The 22948-nt window shown below is 51.0% G+C and overlaps 11 protein-coding genes across 11 annotated transcripts; 7 read left to right on the forward strand and 4 right to left on the reverse strand.

Annotated features, from left to right (window-relative positions):
- Positions 1–1365: 1365 nt before the first annotated feature.
- Positions 1366–3650, reverse strand: J4E88_004834 (uncharacterized protein; the record flags this gene model as incomplete). Its single annotated transcript, XM_049398477.1, has 2 exons — positions 1366–3322; positions 3358–3650. The coding sequence occupies 2 exons, from the start codon at positions 3648–3650 to the stop codon at positions 1366–1368; spliced, it is 2250 nt and encodes a 749-aa protein (XP_049256038.1).
- A 926-nt stretch (positions 3651–4576) lies between these two features.
- J4E88_004835 (uncharacterized protein) lies at positions 4577–5714 on the reverse strand (the record flags this gene model as incomplete). The annotated part of the gene is made up of 2 exons (XM_049398478.1): positions 4577–4896; positions 4979–5714. 2 exons carry the CDS (start codon positions 5712–5714, stop codon positions 4577–4579), a joined length of 1056 nt encoding a protein of 351 aa, XP_049256039.1.
- A 1630-nt stretch (positions 5715–7344) lies between these two features.
- On the forward strand, positions 7345–7854 carry J4E88_004836 (uncharacterized protein; the record flags this gene model as incomplete). Its single annotated transcript, XM_049398479.1, has 2 exons — positions 7345–7594; positions 7661–7854. 2 exons carry the CDS (start codon positions 7345–7347, stop codon positions 7852–7854), a joined length of 444 nt encoding a protein of 147 aa, XP_049256040.1.
- Positions 7855–8585: 731 nt separating this feature from the next.
- J4E88_004837 (uncharacterized protein) lies at positions 8586–9945 on the forward strand (the record flags this gene model as incomplete). The annotated part of the gene is made up of 4 exons (XM_049398480.1): positions 8586–8590; positions 8854–9382; positions 9433–9794; positions 9843–9945. 4 exons carry the CDS (start codon positions 8586–8588, stop codon positions 9943–9945), a joined length of 999 nt encoding a protein of 332 aa, XP_049256041.1.
- A 329-nt stretch (positions 9946–10274) lies between these two features.
- J4E88_004838 (uncharacterized protein) lies at positions 10275–10796 on the forward strand (the record flags this gene model as incomplete). The annotated part of the gene is made up of 3 exons (XM_049398481.1): positions 10275–10295; positions 10346–10429; positions 10461–10796. The coding sequence occupies 3 exons, from the start codon at positions 10275–10277 to the stop codon at positions 10794–10796; spliced, it is 441 nt and encodes a 146-aa protein (XP_049256042.1).
- A 952-nt stretch (positions 10797–11748) lies between these two features.
- Positions 11749–13593, forward strand: J4E88_004839 (uncharacterized protein; the record flags this gene model as incomplete). The annotated part of the gene is made up of 3 exons (XM_049398482.1): positions 11749–12232; positions 12283–12374; positions 12427–13593. 3 exons carry the CDS (start codon positions 11749–11751, stop codon positions 13591–13593), a joined length of 1743 nt encoding a protein of 580 aa, XP_049256043.1.
- Positions 13594–14407: 814 nt separating this feature from the next.
- Positions 14408–15724, forward strand: J4E88_004840 (uncharacterized protein; the record flags this gene model as incomplete). The annotated part of the gene is made up of 3 exons (XM_049398483.1): positions 14408–14450; positions 14508–14873; positions 14931–15724. 3 exons carry the CDS (start codon positions 14408–14410, stop codon positions 15722–15724), a joined length of 1203 nt encoding a protein of 400 aa, XP_049256044.1.
- A 170-nt stretch (positions 15725–15894) lies between these two features.
- On the reverse strand, positions 15895–17407 carry J4E88_004841 (uncharacterized protein; the record flags this gene model as incomplete). Its single annotated transcript, XM_049398484.1, has 2 exons — positions 15895–17010; positions 17060–17407. The coding sequence occupies 2 exons, from the start codon at positions 17405–17407 to the stop codon at positions 15895–15897; spliced, it is 1464 nt and encodes a 487-aa protein (XP_049256045.1).
- An 888-nt stretch (positions 17408–18295) lies between these two features.
- On the forward strand, positions 18296–19195 carry J4E88_004842 (uncharacterized protein; the record flags this gene model as incomplete). The annotated part of the gene is made up of 1 exon (XM_049398485.1): positions 18296–19195. The coding sequence occupies one exon, from the start codon at positions 18296–18298 to the stop codon at positions 19193–19195; it is 900 nt and encodes a 299-aa protein (XP_049256046.1).
- A 46-nt stretch (positions 19196–19241) lies between these two features.
- On the reverse strand, positions 19242–20184 carry J4E88_004843 (uncharacterized protein; the record flags this gene model as incomplete). The annotated part of the gene is made up of 3 exons (XM_049398486.1): positions 19242–19668; positions 19717–20065; positions 20118–20184. 3 exons carry the CDS (start codon positions 20182–20184, stop codon positions 19242–19244), a joined length of 843 nt encoding a protein of 280 aa, XP_049256047.1.
- A 349-nt stretch (positions 20185–20533) lies between these two features.
- J4E88_004844 (uncharacterized protein) lies at positions 20534–22339 on the forward strand (the record flags this gene model as incomplete). Its single annotated transcript, XM_049398487.1, has 3 exons — positions 20534–20849; positions 20896–21655; positions 21703–22339. The coding sequence occupies 3 exons, from the start codon at positions 20534–20536 to the stop codon at positions 22337–22339; spliced, it is 1713 nt and encodes a 570-aa protein (XP_049256048.1).
- Between the last annotated feature and the right edge of the window lie 609 nt (positions 22340–22948).

A 22948-nucleotide genomic window follows, 5' to 3' on the forward strand; every position in this document is an offset into this window, starting at 1 on the left:
CGTATCTATTAGTATAGCCTAATACTACACTATATATACACTACCTTCTATAGCTAGTAAAGTACTACCTCTCTCTAGCTAAGAAAAATAGTACCTTTTATAAGCTTAATAAAGTTAAGCTTATCTTAGGTTACTAGCGTATTTACTAACTTAGCTAGCTTCTTATCTAATATACTAAGTTAGTTAAACTATTTCTCTATAATTACTAGAATATTAGAAAGAAAGTTTATTTAGAAGAGATAGTATGCACTTATAATATATAAAGCTATAAGGTATCTTCTATTACTAGTAATTACCTCTATCTACTTTATACTATTCTAATAGAAGCTCTTTTCTAGCTCTATTCTTATAGCTATATTCTATAAGTCTTTTATTAAGAACTCTCTAGAATAGACTAGAAAGTTAAATACGCTGCGCGTGTAACTAGCAAGAACTACTAGAGTAGCACTTTCTATTATACTAGGCATTATTATTATTATTATTATAAGAACTAAAGCCTTTATTATAAGTATAAAAGAGAAGTTTAGTATAAAAAGTTCTTTGTATTTAGTAGATATATTAGTAGATTTTTTAGATATATATAGAGGTATTAAGAAAGATATAGAATAAAGAGAAGTATTCTCTATATATAAGGTTTTGTATAATCTCTTCTAGGCTACTATTCTCTATACTATAATTTAACTCTATTACTAACTAAAGTTTACTTACGTAGTACTATAGTTTCTTATCTACTTCTATAGCTAATAGAAAGGCTTCTATTTAATATTGTGCTGCGCTTTACCTTCTACTCTTCTTACTAAGATCTTTCTATTATTACTATTAGTATCTACTTTAGAAAGCTTATTTCTACTTTAAATTCTAGATAGAAGATATTTTAATATTTCTATAGCTCTATAGCTCTATAGCTTACCTATTACTACTTCTAAGTCTACTTCTAAGTCTACTAGAGAAGCTCTATTACTATTACTCTCTATAAGCACGTTATTATTATTATTAAAGTACTATATCTATAGCAAACGTTATAAAAAGAGTTTTTTTAATTCTTATAGTTATATATAGTAAGTACAAGGTGTTTAGAAAATACACTTATAATAAGATTACTATATAGAGTTACTAACTGCGTATTGTTACCCTGCTCTGCATTAACACTTTACTATAATACATAGAATAGTATATATCATACACATGGCTAATATACCAATCTGCGCGAACTAAGTGCATAGTGGTGTTGAGGATGTAGAGAGGCGAGCTTGGTTTCGGAGTAGCCGTAGCTTGATTATGCGCATTCAATCATTTATATGCATCCTTTCATGCCATTGCGAGAGAGTAGCTTCCAGTCCGCTGTCACCAAAGTCGTCATTACACCTAGATGCTCTGCAGATCCCAAGCAACAGCAAATGTCTGCTCTTTCCACTCTTTGGTAAAAGCTTGCGCTTTGACGATAATCACAGCCGTTGAGCCAGGAACATTATCCCAAATGATCTTCTCAACTGTATCTGCGGTAGAGGAGAACAATAAGTCAGCGTTCCAGATCATTTGAACATCTTTCCGCTGTGTAATGAGGTATGCTAACTTACTTTCGCAGTCGAATCCCTGGTCGCCGTCTGCCATGTTTCCATGACGTTCAATGACATCATCTCCCACGCCAGCACGAACAATGAGATTCATGTCATTTTGCACCAGCGCACCAGGCGGTTCCGGATAGGTCATCGTCACAGTCAAGCGCGTGCGAGCACCCGTCGAGGGAATGGCCAACGGCGGGCTCTGCCACGTCTTGTCCAACTCTGAGGTGACTCGCAGCATAGGCGCGTCTTGAACATGAGTATGTTCGCTTTCGTATTCTGTGTTGCCTTGCCAGCCGTCAACGAAAGAAAGCTGTTGCACCATCCTGAGGGAGGCTGCGACGTTTACGCGCCCAAAGCCTTGCGCGTAGTCGTAAGGCAATGCTTTCCTACTCTGGGCTCCGCCGCTGTGCAGCACTGCGCCATTGACCAACAAAGCTTTGATCAAAGCCGCGCTGATGTTTTCTTTTCCAACGCCCTGTAGTGCTTCACGAAGCAATGCAACGCAGCCCGAGACCAGAGGCGTGGCCATACTTGTGCCTGACAGAAACATCCAATCAGAATCATCTGAATTCCCATTCGCGGCACGACGGCGATCCCCTAGTGGTAGCGCGCGAGACGCGGCGGAAAGAATCGCGACGCCCGGTGCAACGATGTCGGGTTTAATCCTCCCCACCGTGGCTTCATTGTTCGCATTGCGTGCAGGTAGCGTGGGTCCACGTGAGCTGAAGATGGCCACGGAAGTGACATCGGAGCCGTGCTTGAAGCCATGCGTGTATCTATGGCCGTCGTTGTCTCGCGTTGTTCCTGTAGCACCGACGGTGATGCAATTCTTTGCAGCTCCATTGCCCCCTATCTGGCTCGCGCCCGCGTTCTTGACTGCGGCGTCATTTCCGGCTGCCACGAGAATACAGAAATCCAGGTTGTCGCGCATGAACCGGTCGATGTCGGTCGCGTCGGCTGTGTATCCAAACTGTCCTGTCGTCGGGCTCCATATAGGGCCCCAAGAATTGTTATGGATCCGAGCCCCGAGTTTATACGCTTCTGAGTAAAGAACGGACGTTTCGGCTGGTACCTTGAGACTCCACTTGCGTAAGCTGGTGTGCCATTGAGACATGGCCTGTACAACTATCCTCGCGTTCGGCGCAGTGCCTTTCATCGGTACTTCAACCTTTTCGGCGTTCCTGTAGACCCCATTACCGCAGATCGAAGCGCAGACATGTGTACCGTGACCCACGGGGTCATTGGGAGTAGCAGTACCTGGAACCATACCGATGACTTGCACGACACGATCCGAAAAGGCAGGATGAACCTTGATGTCTTCTGTGTCCGCCGCCATGCCCTGGTCAAATCCTGAGTCGGCCACGCAGACAATTTGCCCGGTACCTTGGTATGCGATCGAAGCACTCTGAATAGCGAGCGCATCAAATAGAACGGCGCGCGCCTGGTCATTGAACATGCCATACTGCCGGACCTCCTCGATCCTGTTGACGCTGTCCAAAGCGGCGAGTGCCGCGAGTTTGTCCTGGTGAACAGTGACTCTGATCTTGCGCTCCAGGATCTCGAGGTCTCCAACGGGCACTTCAGCCGCTCGCGCAACATACGGAGCCAATTGCTCCGACGTCACGTTGGGATTCTCATGAAGAATTAGATCGACCTCATAGTCCTGTTGGTCGTGTTCGCCCTCGACCATTTCCTTCAATGAGATGGTTGTTTTGAGTTCTGGATGATAACTGAGATTGTAACCATTAGCTTCGTCACTACCAATATATGCTCCACAGGACGTGGTTCTTACATGTCCGCTGTCACGACGAACGGCAATAGCCGTAGGGCCTGCAAATTGTCCGGCTCATATCGACAAAGAAATGTCTTCTCGGCGACATATTCTTGGATCTCAACATGATGGTCTGCCAAAACCGCCTTCTCATCAACAGAGAGGACACGATCAACTTGCACAAGTATAAAATTCGAATCCTTTGCATCGGGTGCAGATCTCACTTCTCCCTGATCGTTTGCATTAATCGTCCACCTCTCGCCTGTTGATCCGATCGGTACGATTGTGTTGCCATTGACGGTGATGGACGCCATAATGCCGCTCTAGGTTGAGAAAAGTCTTGGGGATAGTACGTTCACAATTTTCAAAGGTAGTCTGATATGAGGGTCAAGAGCACAGCACCGGTATGAGTATGCCGAACATTCTATAGACCCTGTACGTTGTGGTCTGCACCTTTTCCAGCCATTGAGCACATAGGAAGCCCACACTTCGTGATCTTCCGCCCAGAGCTCTACACAGCCAGCCACAAGCGACGCGGTGGCCTAGGAAGAGCTGGAGCCGCGAAGCTATTGATGCTCTAGACCGTAAGTGAGAGCGAGGCAGCGGACCTCCCCGGCCGCTCAGCCAGCCAAGCACGACGCCACAAGCTAGCGAAGGCTACATGTGGAGCTAGGACGCAGTTAAGCGACCCTGCAGAAGACGCAGGGTGAGAGGACCGTAGGAATTCGAGCAAGAAAGTTGGCCAGGTCAGCGCCCGAAGTACGACCATGTAAGGTTTTCGTATTCCAGCGCTGATGGACGCGTACAGATGTGCTGAATACGGGCATCTTGCGTGTTCTATTCGACGGCCGAAGTACGGTCATCAGACTAGGCCAGCTCTTTTGCTCGAATTCCTGCATGATCAATTGGATTATGGGTAGCTCGCGGTCATACGCGCACACGAAACTGAGCCAAATGTAGCCGACCATGGATTGTTCATACAAACCTCTGGTAGCAAGCCATGGCAGAGCCTACTCATCAGAAGACATGTAGGCCTATCTCTCTTTGTTGCAGAGGGCTCAACAATACATCTATGCCGCAGATGACGCAGAATATACGCAGGCAGAAATTCACGATCAGGATGTTTAAGTTTCAACTTTATACCGATCTATCCTACTTCTCCTACTGTATAGTAACGCACGCTAGGAGAAACATACAAGCTTAGTGCAATCTCAACTTGGCATGCGTTGCCACATTGCGTCTAAGGCCACACTCGCGTATCTGCATCCGTGACTTCTTGTGAGAGGGAGAACACAACCTCATCCAAGTACGTTCTCACCCCTGTTTCCCACGTCTTGCCCGACTTTTTTAGCTCGATCAGTCCTCGACACTTCTCGACGGCATCGCGACAGCCAATCATGCTGTTGAACTGGTCCAAGTTGGCCAGATTTGTGGGATCGGGGATTGGGGTGTTGGCGTGATCGTACAGCCCGTGATGGTCGTCGTCTTGTCCACTGTAGACGTGGAAGTTCTCGATTGGGCCCCATTTGTCGACGACGCCGGGTTGAAATTGGAGGGGATCTGCCACGGTGGTATCGTCAGATGGTTTCGATCAACTATGTCACCATGTGATGGAAGAAAGAGAGCCTGCGTTGCAACTTACCGTCGGAGATCTTCGCTTCATGGTTCAGCAACGTGCGTCTCGTGTGTCCCAGAGCGTAGGAATCTTGTATGATATGGAACATACTGCCTAAGGCTCGACGTGGTATGTCCAAGGCTTCGAATGCCGACTCGCCAGATAGCAGATAGCGCAGCGTCCCCCAGTTGGCGGGCAGCGAGAAGTTAGGACAGAACTCGGCCATATCGGTCTTGCTGATGACTGTATCTGGGGTAATCCCTTCCTCTCCATTGGCGAGTTTCCAAAGGACGCCGAGCCATTTCATCAATTTTCCTTTGGTCTCCTCTGGGTTCTCTCCAAGCTTGGAAGCCATACAGTGTAGGAACTGGAGATCGCCGTAGTGGGAGCGCCCGGTCGGGTTTTGCATCTTGTCTGATTTTTCTTGTTCCCATTCGTATTCCCCTGTCTTGAAATAGTAGCCCCACATCATTCCTGTCGAGTAGGTGTGGTTTGCGTCGGCGTAGTCGTCAAAGAGTAGACAAGCGGGATCATCGTTCCACACCACTCCCCGAATGTACTCCCAGTCGGCGTTACTGGCACTTTCTAATGTAGTCCCTGGAGCGACGTTGAATCCTGTACTGACCAGGGCAGCCAGAGTGATAGACTCGTGAAGAGGAGAATGTAAGCTACCTCCCAGCCCACCCGCGACCGCGAAGTTTAGTCCATATTCTTTGCTCGCCGCCAAATGTTGTGCGTCCTCGGTATGGGACTCGGAAGCCATTGTAATGATGATTGCGAGTGTAGCTCACGACAGCGTTGAAAAATCTTGATACTGACCGGGGGACCGCAGTCTCCCCTTGTTTTACCTGATGAGACTTCCAAACCCAAGATTGATCTAGACCAGCGATCTGTATCGTACGCGAACGATCTCAGCTTAGCCATACACGAGCCCCGTATCATCTCGAAGCTGAAGGATGCAAACTGCATCTAGGAGAAGCTGTATGAGTAGAAGTGTCGCCTGACCTTGCTAGACACAACGGTCAGCTCCCCGGTGTTGTGTCTAGATGCTAGATGTACACCTCTACGACCGCCACAACCTCTTTTTCAGTAGCTTCTAGCTTCACAATGAATTCTCACTGCATACGTCCGACATTTGTGGCGCGCGGTGGAAAGCTGAGACCAGCCGCATTTTCACGCCGCATCATTGCCTAGGTAAAGTGTCAACGCAGTTCAGGCGACGAACTAACATACTTCTAGTCGAATGCGTCTAATGAGCGACAGATCGAGCCTCGTTTAGGCCTTCGGAGACGAAGCTAACGTATCCATGGACGAAAACGTAGGATAGGTGGAGTACGGCTGGCGGTCGCTTGACCTCATGAGGTATGCACTGAGGCGGACCGATTCCGTGTGACCAAGTGCGCATGAAGGGTATGCAGGTGGGTGATATGAACTGAAAATAGGCGAAACTTCCGCAAGTTCGCTATGGATTGATGTAGATAGCATCAGGGCCTGTGGTGTGCAGTAGTTGTGGCTTTCCGAATGTCACGCCGAGTGGGCGCAATGCAAAGCCGCTGCGTGTTTGTCGGTCTCGATCAGCACCCGACTAGGGCAGGATTGTACCTATGCAGACTCGCAATCTCCAGTGCTTTGTTATTGATCAACTTGTCGCAACATCAATAGAGTGCGCCTTTGACGCAGACTCGGACCTGGTCACAGTGTCGCAAGCGGGACATTGCATCGTGAAGGCGCTGACCAAGGTTTGGTAGCGACCTCGGGATGCCCGTTCTCCACCTGGGCGCCGCTCCGGCCGCGCCCGCCCCCGCACAAATAACATGCGCACCAACGGTGGGAGCCATATTTCTGACGCTGGAAGGTGCGCCATCCCTGGAACACTCATAGCAGCTAAAATCAGAAACCATATTAAGCTCGGCAATCCCAAAAGAGTTGTGGCATTACCTAGGCACGCAAGGGCTACCACGCCTAGAACGTCACGCGTAACTTGCGCCAATGAGAAGGTTCCAGATAGCAGCAAGTTCAAGCCAAACAGCCCTGATGTAGCTGAGGCCGAGCAGACCACGCAGCAGGGCCACAGCTGGAACTACCATGAACTTTGCGCCATGGACATGGTGGCGCAGCTGAAGCTCAGCTGTGAGTTCTCGATCTCTTGTCCTTGCTATGGATTTCCTGCTCCATGGCTAGCCGTGTCGGTGCTGTAGTTGCTGCAGCTACCGGGAATGCAGAATGCTCCTGTATCGTACTCAACATCATCGGATGGCGAAGTAAGAATATGATATTTGACATAAAAGGCTCTCCGCCCTCCGCTGTTCCTTCTCTGACACAGCATCCAGCCGTAGTTTCCTCAAGACACCATCATCCACAACCAGCTTTACCAGAGTTTCTGATCTCTCGCCATGTCCGAACAAAAGGAGCAAACCCTCAAAGCCCCCGAAGGTGACTTCCAGGAATGGACCGAGAAGACTTCCAAGAGCGGGAAAACGTTCTTCACCAGAGACGTCGATGAAAAGGGCAACACAACCGAGAAGCCAGCAGACGGGCCTGACCACGACGTTGACTCTCACGGCCCTCCCTTCGACAATGAGCCATGCTACTGGAAGGCAGACACCGAGGGTATGACAACCACCGACTTCGCCAACAAGACAGGTATGTATAGCAGCAGTGCTGCATGATACGCGTGAGCTAGTTCATGTAACTGACACTTGCGAAAAGGCATCACCTGGTACAAGCTCAAGAACACCATCGGAGCAACTTACCAGTTGACCATCAACACGAACTCGACCTACGACTACACGTTCCACACGAAGCCTGATAGCTATGGATTGGATGTGTATCAGACTTGGACGACTCATGAAGTCACGTACACGACCTGGGACCCTACCGTGACCTCGGTCAGTGGCAGTTAGATAGCTTCCATTCTGCGGGACAGCTTCCATCGGTATCATTACGGATGCAGACCTAGTGGCTTGTAATTAGCAGTAGCGAATGGACATGTCATCGTTCAAATCTATCCGTGAATGTACATGGCCTCCAACGTGCTTGAAGCTCGTGCAACATCTCACAACTCCATTGACACTCAGTACCATTAGTCACAACACTGTGCTCGATGTTAGTGCAGGTATAAGCGTGATGTTCGACCACAGCTCTAGGTGTCAGGTTTTCTTGGTCAGCACTCGACGTCATAATAAGTGAAATTGTCAAAACTGGTACATACGACCATAGGACACTGAGAATTAGGCTTCCCGTCCGCTCAGCCATATACAAGCAGTGTACCGGCAGATTAGTACTCGGGTGGGTGACCACCGGGGAATCCCCGCTGTTGTATGTTTTTGCCCATGCCTTCTTTTTGCCACTCACCATCCCGCGCTGCGACCACCACCAGTACGTGTAGCGCGACATCTTTTTTTTTGCCTCTCTAGTGTGACTAGCCCTGGACGTACGGCGTGGAATGCAAGACGAAGTCGCGCGAAGTTAGTCGAGCTAGACGTCTGGACCCCGCTTCTTCCTTCCCCGCGCGCCACGCACCCAGCATCCTCCAAGCTTCACCTCTAGCCAAACGTTCTCAGCCCGCGCGCCATGTCGGCCACCTTTTTCCGTATGAACGGCTTTGCTAGGCCAAGTCAGCAACGGTGCCCTCATGGTGTCGGGATGACTCGCAGCACAATCCCTGCAGTCTTTCCTGTTCTGTCGCGCCTCACAACCCGTTGCATACATAGGTAGAGTGAATGCGAAGCGCAGAGCAGGTACTTATACTCTTCTTTGGATCCAACACAGTCCTCAAGCTATACCAAAAGCCACACAAGAAACATCAGTACAGTCCTAATCATGAAAGCTGGCCAGTGGGATCCGTAAGTATATGGTATCTGGGGAGTCCTCACTGAGTATGAGACTGATGAGACATCCAGCAAGCAGCAAAAGGTCGTCGTCAATGATGTACCGAAGCCCACCGAAGCACCAAATCAGTTCCTAGTCAAGATACAGTCAGCATCATTATGTCATTCAGACTTGCTCATGGCCATGAGACCCGACTACAATGTCACCTTAGGACACGAAGGAGTCGGCTACATTGAGTCTATCGGCGCAGAAGCTAGCGACAAAGGCTTCAAAGTTGGTGATGCTATCGGGTTTAACTATTTCATCGGCGCATGTTTCGAATGCGAAGGGTGCATGATCCACAACATGCGATGCGAGACGGGTAACCAGAAACTACAAGGTTTTGTGTCGGATGGGTACTTCGCCGAGTACGCGGTCGTTGATTGGCAGAATGCAGTCAAGCTACCCGAAAACCTCGATATGAGTAAGACTGCACCGCTGTTCTGTGCAGGTATCACAGCATTTCATTCGGTGGACAGCTGTGAGTTGAAGGCGGGCGATTGGCTGGCGGTTATCGGGTGCGGCGGTCTTGGACAGTATGCGATACAATATGCAAAAGCCGTAAGTTTGGGCAGAAAGCTGCGCTACGCATGGCGACTGACAGTAGACAGATGGGTATTAAGACCATCGGTCTCGATATCAACGACAACCAATTGGATGTTGCGAAAAAGGTTGGCGCGGAAGCTGTCTTCAACTCCATGAAGAACAAGGACTATCTCGAAGAGATCAAGAAGCTCACAGGAGGCAAAGGATGTCACGCAGCGGCGGTTTATAGCGCATCGAATGCAGCATACGCCGGCGCTCCAGATGTCTTGAGAACAGGCGGACTACTCATGGTCATTGGAATCGCACCGAAAGGACTGGACTTCATCAACACCTTCGACTTAACAACAGGACGGTACCGCATCAAGGCCGACAGCACGGGTATTCCGCAGCGAATGAAGAAGGCTGTGGATTTCACTGGCAAGCACAGGTATGTTACTTCTTTTGACATGTGAAAACAGTTTCTGACCTTCCGCAGCATACAACCAGAAGTCGAGTTCCGCAAGATTGATGATTTGCCGCAGATGGTCGCTGATATGGAGGCTGGTAAAGCGGAGAAGAGACAGGTTGTTGTATTCTAGACACGTTATTTATCTAGTCCAGCATTAATTCTACGATATCAACTGAGGACCGTCATCACGATGCCTACATACTGTGAGGCGCTCATACCACTGATCAGCGATCAATTGTACAACATGACACTAGGCAGCCTGCTTCGATCGTGCCACTGGGGGTACCGCTATATACTAGACCCCGCACGCTGAACTTGGCTTGCTCCGTTTTCCCCGGTCGGTTATGCAGGGTCACTGTTAGTGGCTGTACTTGTGGAATACACAGGTACTTTAGGTTCTAGGAGCCGACAACCCAAGAGCCTTCGACTTTCTTACACGATCACCAACTACATGCTAAGATGACCTACAAGACTATCGATGTATGCTCTCCGCCCTTTTTGTTCTACATGCATGACTAACACTTCAGCAGCATGATTTCGCAAACCCCGAGTTTGAATGGGACAAACAAGAGAACTACCAGCGTCTGTCCATCCTCGTCACTGGAATATATCATGTACTGAAGCTCTCTTCTAGCCTGTATAAAGCTCTCCTTCTTCTTTCGCAAGCGCCCCGATGTTACCGATGAGTTCTTCAAAAAGCATTACAACCACATCCACTCCGATCTCACTGTCGCATGCAAGAAGTTCCACGCAGTCAAGATACAACGCTACGTTCAGCACTACCAATCACCAGGCATCAAAGGCAAACTGCAGAGCTTGGGCATGGATCTACTAGACTACGATGCTTGCAGTCAAATCTGGGTGAAGAAGTGGGAAGACTGGGAGGCTTTTGCCGGGAGCGACGAGTACCGGGCTGCGCTCATGCCGGATGCGGAGGAGTTCATGGATCTGGAGAAGGGCATCCAGGTCATGGCTGGGTGAGTCTTTTTCTCTTCAGTTTCTTTGGCGGGTAATGTCGGCGAGAGTGGTGATTGGTGTCGACTGACTTGCTGATGAAATGAGTCTAGGCATGATATGATCTGCTTTGGAAAAGCGATTCCTGATTGCGATACTACGGATGGGATTACGCGTAGAGTGGATGCGTAGTCTGGGCGCTATCTGGACATAGTCCGAGATGCAAGGTACTAGGCGTTGTAGTGAATTCGAGCGAAGGATTACCAAGTCTTCTATTTACACATGGTATCTCTGCGACTGAATATCGTGAATTAGTCCTCCATGCCTCTTCCATGCCTCGGTGCAGATGTACGGTTTGCAGACCGGTAAACTATCCAACACAACCAAACCAGCCCGACCCTTGGCCAATTCCGGGACTTCAGCATTGTGGTGTCACATATCGGTCTCGTCTAGCTCAAAGTCCTCAGTAAACCCTGTATTTCTCACGTGCAACGATGTTCATGGCTGCGATCTCGAGGTGAACGCACGGATGTCGGAAATAAGCTTTCGCGCACAGCTCAGTAACGACGGAAACGTTGTTCCTGGTGAAGACGATCCTCACCCCTTGATCGCCCACTACCACTTCCAGTCAAGCGCCATGATGTGGCGCAATACTTCTCCGCAGTCAGTCTCGGATACCCACATCCACATCCACTACCCCGGATTTTCAGAACGTGCGAAAAAGTGCTGAAAATGATGGCGAAATCTAGCCAATAGAACAACCCAGTGGCATAATTAGCTGTGCTTCTGTGTATCCGAGATGCGGGGCTGGAGGAAAGTCCAGGTGTCGGACCAGTGGCTTGATGGGATGTGACCTGTGCATGTCTACAAGACCCGGCGAAGGATATATGCAAGCCATGAGTGGGCTCTCTGCGACGATCTCTCACCCCAGTTACACAAAGTCGCACCTGCATCAGGCGGCTTCTTTCACCAAACCATCATGGCAGTAACAGCCATCCACGAGAGCGGCCTGCGCCGGCCATCGGACGAGAAGAGAGACATTGAGCAAATCGAAACCGTTGCAGCGACACCACCACAGACATTCGTCACCCCAGATACAACCACTATAACACCAAAGACATGGCTCGTCATCTTCATCCTGTCTTCGACTTTCGGTCTTTCTTTTTGGCCTGTACCTACCACCTCAGCGATGATGGCTCGGCTTGCCACTCAATTTGGTGCTCCGACAGCGAGCGCGTGGTTCATACCCGCTTACACAACAGCCAACGCGATTGGCTTCCTTCTTGCGGGCGCAAACTCCGATCTCTTTGGAAGGAGGTGGTTCTTGTTGTTTGGTAATGCGTGTTGTTGCGTCGGTTTCATCGTGACCGCGACAGCGAAAGGAGCAGACCACTTCACAGCTGGACTGGCTATAACCGGATTTGGAGCCGGATTCGCGCAGATGGCCATGTGCAGCATTCCTGGTGAGTGAGCTGCGTCGTGTTTGACATGCCAGTGGGTCTGACTGTTACAGAACTTCTACCGAACAAGTTCCGGCACATTGGTATCTGTCTTTCGGATGGTTTCGTCTTCCTTATTGTCATAGTTGGTCCTATTGTTGGAAGAGTGAGTGCAGTGCTTCGACCTGCTGAGCGAACTAGCTGACATTCGTTCACAGTACGCCATCGACGTCAATGCGTGGCAGTGGGTATACTGGGCTGGTCTGATTGCTCAATCCATATCCTTCATATCTCTTTTCTTGCTCTACAAGCCACCGAAGCACCCCAAGGGCGTCCCATGGTCCGAGGCAGTCCGCGGCCTCGACTATGTGGGCACTGCACTCATTGTGCCAGGCATCTGCCTTGCGCTTGTTGGTATCATCAACACCACATACAAGCCAAGCTCAGACGTGACCGTCATTGCACCGATAGTAGTCGGGTTCGTCCTAATCGCTGCATTCGGAGTCTGGGAGACGCTCTCGAACACCCGCTTCAAACTCTGCCCGCCACACCTATTCCGGAGCCACAAAGGAAGAGAATTCACAGCGCCGTTCATCGTAGCGTTCATCGTCACCATGTTCTACTACTCAGTCAACATCATCTGGCCGACAATGGTTAATGTCTTCTACCTGGGCCCGAACGTCTCGCGGAGTACCGAACTGCTGCTCACACTGCCGCCGAACGTAGGCCTTGTTTTCGGATCACTATGCCTCATGGCTTTCGGCAACGTGATTGGACACTGGAAATGGACATTGATCGGTACCTGGACTGGCATGGTACTTTTCGGTGCTTTGATGGGCCTTGTCACCCCGTTCAACCAGAACTTGATGATCGCGTTTTGCTGCATCAACGCCTCTTTCTTCGGATGGGCACAGTACGAGTCCATCGCGTTCACGCAACTTGGCGTGCCACAACAAGATCTCGGTTTCTCGGGTGGTTTGGCGGGTATGGCTCGTTACGCAGGAGGGTCGCTGGCTCAAGCTATCTATACCACTATCCTCACCAACACCCAGACCACTCGTGCTGCTGCGACGGTTCCCGCTGCTGCTGTGAAGGCGGGTATGTCGTTGGAGAACGCGCAAGCTTTACTTGCCGCTTTGCCCCTAGGCGCAGCCGCCATCGCCGAAGTGCCAGGTACAAGTCCAGAGGCACTAGGCGCGGCTTCTTTGGCGTTCCAATGGAGCTATGCGCACGCGCTAAAGATCGTGGCACTCAGTAGTCTGAGTTTTGGTATCGTAGGATTGCTCTGCATCTTCTATTGCGAGGATTTGACACCGAAGATGACGGACAAGGTGGAGGTCTTTCTCGAGAACGACGTGTACGCGGACAAGAACGAGTTCCACTGAGCACCTAGAATGCTGTAGCTTAATTAATAATCTGGCTCTCCTCATACCATCTTTTGCATAGCGTTGGACATATCGATGATGCGGTCGTGTTGTGTTGGCTGCGCAAGATGTGTCAGGGGGACGCTTACCTTCTCGCCCGGCGCGTCGCCGACGTCATGGACCCTGCGAAAATGTCTCGTCACGTCTTCCCGTCGTTCCTTCCTCCACCACGACCTTTTCCTATAAGCTCCTCATCAGACGTCGACGCGCCGCGCACATGTCGCATACACATAACGGGCCCCTCGATCTGGGATTTCGCACATCATGAATCGGCAACGCGTCCCGAAGAGGCTGGGATGACTCGAAGACGGCTATATTCTCGGGCGCTCCTTGCGGCAACCCCACAACTCATGGGTACCGGATGGCCCGCCGAGGCGACCGGGCCTCCTTCTGAATTCCTCGTGATGCGACGCGGGATCTTCAGAAGAGCGCTGACGATCTGTAGAGTGCAGAGCGGCTGTTTGAAGTTATGCGCGCGGTAGGTAGCTTACGCACCAAGGTCCGTACTACTGACGTTTAGTACACCCCATGGGCAGTATGGGAAAACTCCCGTAGGAGAGAACCCATCTAGACTTCATGTCTCCACTATCGCAATCCCAATCGCAACCCCACCTTCCATACTGGTCGCCCATGCAAAGAGACAACATGTAGTCTCTGCAAGGGCTAGTTTTTGGCACACGCCGTGCCGGTGCCTTATCGCTTCGCCCTGCTTATAAGCTTCATTATCCTTGAGGCCTCACTCTTCTCAAAGCTCACCCTTAGCACGTCTTGAAGAATGTCAAAGTCAGCTGTCGTGTTTGGCGCATCCGGTGTGACCGGTCAGTAAACCCCTCAAAAGACTATAGATGAGCTTCACACTGACAATGATCATACAGGATGGTCCTTCGTCAACGAGATCCTCTCCGACTATCCCGAGAAGAACACATGGAAGCGGGTTCATGGCCTCAACAACCGCCCCCTCGCCCCGAACCAAACACAATGGCCAGAGGACCCGCGCCTAAACCTGGTCTCTGGCATTGACCTACTCGCACATAGCCAAGAAAGTCTCAACAAGGAGCTGGTAGAGAAGATCCCGGACATCAGGGAGGTGACGCACGTATACTACTTTGCGTACAAGGCGGGCATGGATGTACAAAAGGAGTTGGACGAGGCTGTGGAAATGTTTTCCAAAGCGGTGACAGCTATGGATAAGCTGTGCCCGAACTTGGAATACGTTGTGTTGCAAATCGGCTCGAAGATCTGTAAGCCCTGTCCCATTCTTGTGAAGGTGTTGGACACCCAAGACTAACATACATTAGATGGCTGCCATCTCCTCGCTGCACTTCCGTGGTTCGATGAAGTCGCTCCTCCGGGCACCACCGGGCCCAAACTCCCTCCCCCGCCGCTCAAAGAATCCTACCCCCGCATACCCAGCCCGTACGCCGAGATGCTGTTCTACCACGCACAGAACGACTGGATCGCCAATTACGCCAAAGACAAGAAATGGAGCTGGATTGAGACTCGCCCCGATCTCATCATTGGCTACGTGCCCAACCAGAACTTCTACTCGCTGGGTACATCCTTGGGTATCTATCTGAGCCTCTACAAGGAGATCCATGGCGAGGGTGCTGAATGCCCATTCCCTGGCAACCAAGGAGTCTGGAAAGCGCTGAGCAACGATAGTAGCAGCGACATGATTGCGCGCCAGACCATCCACCTCACACTCTCCCCCAACACCAAGAAGGGAGAGGCCTACAACGTCGCCGACTCCAAGACACCTTCAAACTGGGAGAAGAAATGGCCTATTCTGTGTTCATACTTTGGCCTCAAGGCCACTGGGCCTGGTGCCACTCCCATTGATGTGCGCAAGTTCATCAACGACAACATGGAGACATGGCTGGCAATGGAGAAGAAGTATGGGCTGCAACATGGCCATGTGGACGGTGGTCGTGGACTTCAGATTGCCGAATCGATGCTCATGACCAAGTTCGACTTTGATCGTCAATTCGATATGACCAAGATGTACTCAACAGGATTCACCGAGGAGAGGGATACGAAGCAGACTTGGGGGACTGTCTTTGACAGGATGAGGAAGGCCAAGATTATCCCGTAGCTATGAGACGTGACGTGCCATGCAATCGTGCCGCACAATAGTGTGCAAAGAAGGAGGTTTTTTAGAGGTATTTCTATAAACTGCACTACTATATCCAGCGCTCTGATGAAGAGACAGCAATGAAAACCAGAATACCTATTGAAGTCCTATCCAAACAGCTAACTGACAGCTCAATAGTTCATGTTTATCATAATCGTTTTCGGTTCCGTAAACGCCCTCAGCGCATGGACGCCACACTCCCTGCCTAACCCACTCTCCTTGCTTCCACCAAACGGTGTCATGGTGAACATCAGACTCACACAGTTGACACCAACCATACCCGAGTCAAAGTCACTTGCGACGCGCAACGCCTTGTTGATGTCCTGGGTGAATACACCGGCCATTAGGCCAAAGTTTGTGTTGTTCGCCAACTGCATGATCTCTTCCTCCGTCTTGAAGGACTTGACGACAGAAACAGGGCCAAAGATTTCCTCGCAGTGGATCTCGGAAGTGGGATCGACATCGGTGAAGACGGTAGGCTCGAGGTAGTAGCCTGATGTGCCGATGCGCTTGCCGCCGACTGCGAGAGTACCTCCGCCTTGTTGGCCGCGCTCGATGAAGCCTTGCACGCGCTTGAACTGGGCTTCGTCGACTAGAGGCCCAATGTTCGTTGATGTCTCGTCTGGGTCGCCAATCTCCTTTGTCTTGTCCTTCATCGCTTGCTTGTACTTCTCGATGAAGGCTTCGTAGATGCCTTCTTGTACGTAGACGCGGCTGGCGGCAAAGCAGACTTGACCTGTGTTGGCAGTGATGGCGTTGGCGGTCCAGGTCACTGCGTTGTCGAGGTTGCAGTCGTCGAATACGACGGCGGGTGACTTTCCCCCTAGCTCCAGGGTGACGCGCTTGAGGTTGGACTTTGCGGCCATCTCTTGGATCTTCTTTCCAGTTGCGATAGATCCTGTGAAGCTGACCTTGCGGATGCGCATGTGGCTTGCAATCAAAGCACCGGTGCTTCCATCTCCAGAGAGGATCTGGAAGACACCAGGTGGGAAACCGGCTTCTTTGATGAGCGTACCGAGAGCCAGCGACGAGAAGGGTGTCTTTTCCGAGGGCTTGAGAATGAAGCAGTTTCCTGTGGCGAGTGCTGGGGCTGCCTTGAGGCCAATGGTGCCGATAGGACCGTTCCAAGGTACAATCCCTGCGGTGACACCGAGAGGCTCGTTACGGACGATCTTGAGGAAACCATCCTCCTGAGGCCAAGACTCGCCGCCGAACTTGTCGATAAAGCCAGCGTTGTATCTGAAAACCTGATGGATTGTTAGTGGTCACTTTTGAGTTGTTGATAGCCGTACACACCTCGGCGCAAAGGCCAATCTCGAAAGCACCAAAAGCTGCTGGCGCACCAAGTGAAATTCTTGACAACTGTGCGATACCCTCTGCGTTCTGCTCGATGAGATCTGCGAACTTGTTCAAGATACCTCGGCGCTGATTCGCGCTCATCTTCTTCCATGCTGGGAACGCCTTGTCCGCCGCATCGACTGCAGCATCGACATCTTGTTCACCTGCTAAGGGCACATCATCTGCGAGCAGCTCGCCATTTTTGGGGTTGTGTAGAGTGAGCTTCTTCGGCGACTTCGAATCAACGTACTCATTGTTGATGAAGATTTGCTTTGGTAGGTTCTTGGCAGAGTATTGTAGTGTCATGATGGGCGAAATGTGAGGAAGAATATTGCAAGAAAGCACGAAAGATAGGGTCCAAGAAGGGTATATTAAACTTGTACTCGAGAGACGGCGCACGCGTATGAAGCGCTGGCTAAGTAATCTCACCTCTTAACTAAAGTGGTAAGTGTCAACTCCGGAGGTCTGTAGCCTGGTGGCGGTTGCTGTCGGCTGCGCGAACGCATTGCAGTCATGGGTAGCACTGCATGAGGAGAAATTAGCTTGGCGACGACGTGGTGTCGCAAGACCGTTTGTCCGGATGATGGCGATGGCGCTCGCGGTTTGTTTTCCGTGTCTTCGGCGCGTGCACGCGTCGAGTCAGCGTCTCCACTTTCCCCGCATCGCCCCGCGTCATGCTGCGTGAGGGCCATGGCGAAGCTGCGTACGACAGCTTTGAATCATGTCTATCACACGCGCAGGTTGAACGAGAGTCATGCCAGATGCTGTAAAGTTAGAGTTCGCGACGATGCCTACGAGCGTGATCCATATTGCAGGTGGGATCGGCGTTTGACGTAAGAGTGGAAATGGTCAGCGCTGAAGCAAACCGCGACGTGAGGAAGCATGACGGCTATGCTTAGAGATATTTCAAGGGATTGCCAATTAACCATCACTACAAGCTGCCAACTCGGAAGATGCTTTCCTAGTAAATGCGGAGAAGGCACACACGGGACGTCTCTGCGTTTTCGTAAGGCGGCTGCTTGAGCTACTCGCCTAAATGGACAGTATCACACCGATAGCCTATATTATACAACAGTGCAATTGACATATCGACTACTATTGCAATTTGATTTGTCGACCTGCTATCCAACTCCTAATTGTCCCATATACGCAATACTTCCAAAGGGGGACTTGATCACGAACGCTTTTCCCAAGATGTCGAAGAAGGTCGCTTTGATCACCGGCGGAGCATCAGGCATGGGCCTAGCTGTTGCAACAGCTCTCTCGAATCGGACTGACGAAGACTGGGAACTCCATCTCCTGGACATGAACGCCGAAGCCGGCAAACAAGCAGCTAGCAAGCTGAAGAATACCCAGTTCCACCAGACAAATGTCACTAATTACTCTTCGCTTGTCTCCGCGTTCGAAGCCAGCTACAGCCCATCTCAAAGGATAGACTTTGTATACGCGAACGCCGGTATTGTGGAGCGCGACAACTTCTATGCGAAACATGACCTAGATGGTCCACCTCCTCCACCACCAAATCAGCTAAGCGTAGACATCAACTTGAAAGCGGTGATCGACACATCATACCTGGCTTTACATTACTTCCGCAAGGCCATGGCAAAGCATGGAAACTTGGATCCCGTGTTGGTCATGACAGCGTCTTGTGGCGGACTATACCCATCAGAGTTCTGTCCAATCTACAGTGGAGGCAAAGCCGCCGTTATACAATTCAATCGCGCCATCACTGTCGCATACCACCACGAGGGGATACGCACATTTACCACATGTCCGGGAACCGTCAACACTGGTCTTTTGAGCCAGGAAGAATGGAAGTCGTTCCCTCTGGAGTTCTTCACGCCTATGGAGACGGTGGTTGATACTGTGGTGAAACTGGTGGACGGAGGCGAGATCGTGGACGCGAAAGGTGTGAAGAAGACTGCGGATGAGCATTGGGGATTGACGGTGGAGGTGAACGGCAACAATTTCTACTTCAATGCAGGACCGGAGTTTTGCGATAATAATATGCGGGCGATGATGGCGCACACTAGCATGGCGAAGCAATTGAGTAGATTTGAAGGAGGCAAGAAAGACGGTACGAACGGGGCTTGAGATGTACATAGATATACAGCAAATGCCGAATGGATTCCATACACTTCTAGAGCTTAGAATGGCGTCCTGATGCAAGTCTCATACCACCATCTACAGCAATGTCTTCTCCATTAATGTATGCTCCTGCTGGGCTACACAGGAAGACCATGACGCCAGCGATGTCCTCTGGCTCGCCCAGCCGCTTTCGCGGGTTGTTATCCTCCAGCTCTTGTTGCCCACCCAGCATCTCGATCAGTCCGTTTGCGAGTTTCGAGGGGAAAAAGCCAGGTGCGACGGTGTTGGTTGTAATGTTCCTAGGCCCGAGCTCGACTGCGAGCTGCCGTGAAAGGTGGTGGGCTGCCGCTTTGGAGATGCTGTACATGATGGTACCGTGCTCGCCGACGTGGGGGACGGTCGTGCCGGCTGTGGAAGAGACGATGATAACGCGGGAGGGCGATTGACGGGTACCAGCGCGTTCGAGCAGTGGTGCGAATCTGTCGGCGTTAGGAGCAGCACATATGTTGTTACTGGTCGATACTCACAGTCGTGCCAGGTTGAAGACACCGCGAACATTGAGGTCGAGCACTTTCTTGCTCGACCAGTCTGGTGTCGGATCGAACGGCCCTCCCCATGTGGCTCCCGCGTTGCACACGAGGATGTCCAACTTGTCGTCTGTCTCCTGCACCTTCTTGACTAATCTCTCGATGTCTTCTGTGTCGGCGACATTGGCAGCGACGCCGACCGCTGTACCAGACACAGGCAGCTTGTTGAGCTTCTCGACCGCTTGGTCGATGCCTTGCTCTCCTTCGTTCTTACGCGCGGAGATGAAGACTTTCTTTGCACCGGCGAGGAGAAAAGCGGTCGCAGTATGAAGGCCGAGGCCTCTCGAGCCTAGTAAGACGAATTAAGACGCGTTCAGATTGGCTATAGTGGTATTGCTTACCTCCAGTGACGAGCGCGACCTTGCCGTCGAGGCTGAACATGCTGTTGAAGTCTTTCAATTCAGACATGATGGTCAATCTCCAATATCAATAAACAAACGGTATGATAGCAAGCGAAACAGAGTCTCGCGATGCGCCATGTTGATGAACTGTCTGGGGTACATACGCGCCTGGGAAGCTCGGTGTGTGGAGTTCGATATCCTCGGGAGGAGCGGACGCGTCTGTGCACCCCCGCGGATACCTCGTCTACCGGCTGCAGCAACAACGCCTCCCCATGATTAATCCTCACTATAAGCCATTCTCTCATCATGAATGCATCTGACTTCTTCGCTGTGTGGCTTGAGAGCGATTGTCGTCGTCTCGCTTTCCCCATCTACCCTGATTGAGCTTGCCATTCTCGTCCCCTACCACCATCACAATGCCGTTCGCGTCGCCATTCCCAGTACTTGACATTCCAAAATGCAACCTGCTCGATTATCTGTTTCCCCAGGAAGCAGCGCCTTCAGACACACCGATTTGGATAGACTCCAAAGATACCGACCAGCACTTGACACCACGATCGTTGCTGCAATGGTCAAAACGGCTGGCCTTGGGTCTGGATCGCATTGGGAGTAAACCAGGCGAGGTGGTCATGATCTTCACACCAAACCACATCTTCGTTCCCGTAGCCTACCTTGGAATTGTGGGGTCGAAGCGGATCTTCAGCGGCGCGAACCCAGCATACACCGTCTCTGGTAAGTATCATGCAAGAACAGCAGGGATTATACTGACAGCTTCCAGAGATGATACACCAAGTTGCGAATACGGAGGCAAAGTTCATTCTCGCGCACCCAACTCTCATCAAAGCAGCCGTAGCAGCAGCGAAAGGTGCCGGTCTTCCAGAAGGCCGCGTCTTCCTCTTTTCAGACGAGCCTTGCGCACCGGTCGAAGGCTGCAAAGACTGGAGGGACATGTTGCCATCCCCGGCTGAGAGCAAGGCATACAATTTCCCGAAGCTTTCAGAACAAGAAGCAACCACCACAACAGCGACAGTAAACTACTCCTCCGGCACCACCGGTCTACCCAAGGGCGTCGAAGTAAGCCACTACAATCTGATTGCGAACCTCGAACAAACCATCTTCATAAGATATCTCAATAAGCCATGGAACGCGGATACCCGGCCTCAGGAAACATGGATCGGGTTCCTACCTCTATATCACGCTTACGGGCAGCTCTACACCATAGCCATGGCACAGAAGCTGCAGATACCTTGCTATATCATGAAGAAGTTTGAGTATGAGGAATTCTTGCGGGTGATTCAGACTCACAAAGTCACACATCTGCAGGTTGCGCCGCCAATTATGGTCATGCTCAGCAAGAGACCAGAGACGGTGAAGTACGATCTTAGTAGCGTAACTGATATCCTATGCGGTGCCGCACCACTGTCAAAGGAACTCCAGAATGAGATCAGCAAGAAGCTACAATGCGAGATTGTCCAGGGCTGGGGTATGACGGAGGTTACTTGCGGAGCCATACACGTGCCAGGAGGTACTGTAGATGAGTAAGTTCGTCCTCGCTATCTCGCCGCTCGCTTCTAATCAGCCACAGCTCCGGTAGTGTAGGCCAGCTAGACCCCAACTGCGAATGCATGCTTCTCGACGACGACGGCAACGAAGTCCCCGAAGGACAGCCAGGCGAACTTCATGTTCGTGGTCCCAACATATGTCTTGGCTACTGGCGCAATCCAGACGCGACTAAGGAGTCTATCTCACCAGATGGATGGCTCAAGTCTGGAGACGTTGCTATCGTGAAGAACGGATGGTTCTGGATAGTTGATCGAAAGAAGGCTAGTCACGTTTGCCTTTCAACACTCACGATTGGAACGAGTGCTAATACTACCCAGGAGCTGATAAAAGTCAACGCTTTACAAGTTGCACCCGCCGAACTGGAAGCCGTGCTCCTCGAATTCGACCCAATCGCCGATGCGGCTGCCGTTGGTATCACGCTTGATGGGCAGGAATGGCCACGTGCATACATCACGCTCAAGGACGAACACAAGGGCAAGACAACCGCGGAGGATATCCACAGGCACATGAAGATCAAGGTCGCAAAACACAAGCAGCTTGTAGGAGGCATCGTGTTCGTGGACGAGGTGCCGAAGTTGCAGTCTGGGAAGATCATGAGGAAGGTCGTCAAAGAATGGGCGAAGAAGGACGCTGAGAAGATGGGCAAGGCTAGACTCTAGACAGCGCTGTACTATAGTCATTATCTGCACGCAATATCAGCGACAGCACATCTTTGGCTATTTCGTATCCGAACATGATGCGTCTGGCACTCATCCGCTTTCAAAGTACCTGCAATGGGATCAACACCAGACGAGCGTGAACACAACAACATCCGACGCCTGATCATGAGATCACGCGTGTACACTACAATTTGCATGAATCAATGTTCTTTACTAAACTCAGCTTCCATGACATGTCGCTCTTGCCGACTACCCCCGCCTTCCCCACACATCCCAAAGTGGGCAAGCGTGACCTTGCCAGCTTTGAGTTCATGCTGGATCGCACCTGAACACCCCCGCATAAGTACATCCGCAACCCCTCAGCAGATGCACACCCTTGACACCCATCATGCCGCCACAAGCATCATCGTAGTCATGCATCTCGGCCTGGCTAATGCAGCAAGACAGTGCGCGAACCCAGACGCGTTCTCGTACCGGTCGCAGCGCCTGCGAAAACCGGCCTAATCTATGCCGCATGCCATGCACCAACCGGCGTGCGAGGAGGTGTACAGTGAGATGTGTGAAGACATCCGAGGCGCGGTTAAACACTCCAGAGATGTTGGTTCGCCC

The sequence above is a fragment of the Alternaria novae-zelandiae genome (assembly GCF_023758075.1).
Source record: "Alternaria novae-zelandiae strain BMP 2774 chromosome Unknown scaffold_8, whole genome shotgun sequence".
Taxonomy (NCBI): domain Eukaryota; kingdom Fungi; phylum Ascomycota; class Dothideomycetes; order Pleosporales; family Pleosporaceae; genus Alternaria; species Alternaria novae-zelandiae.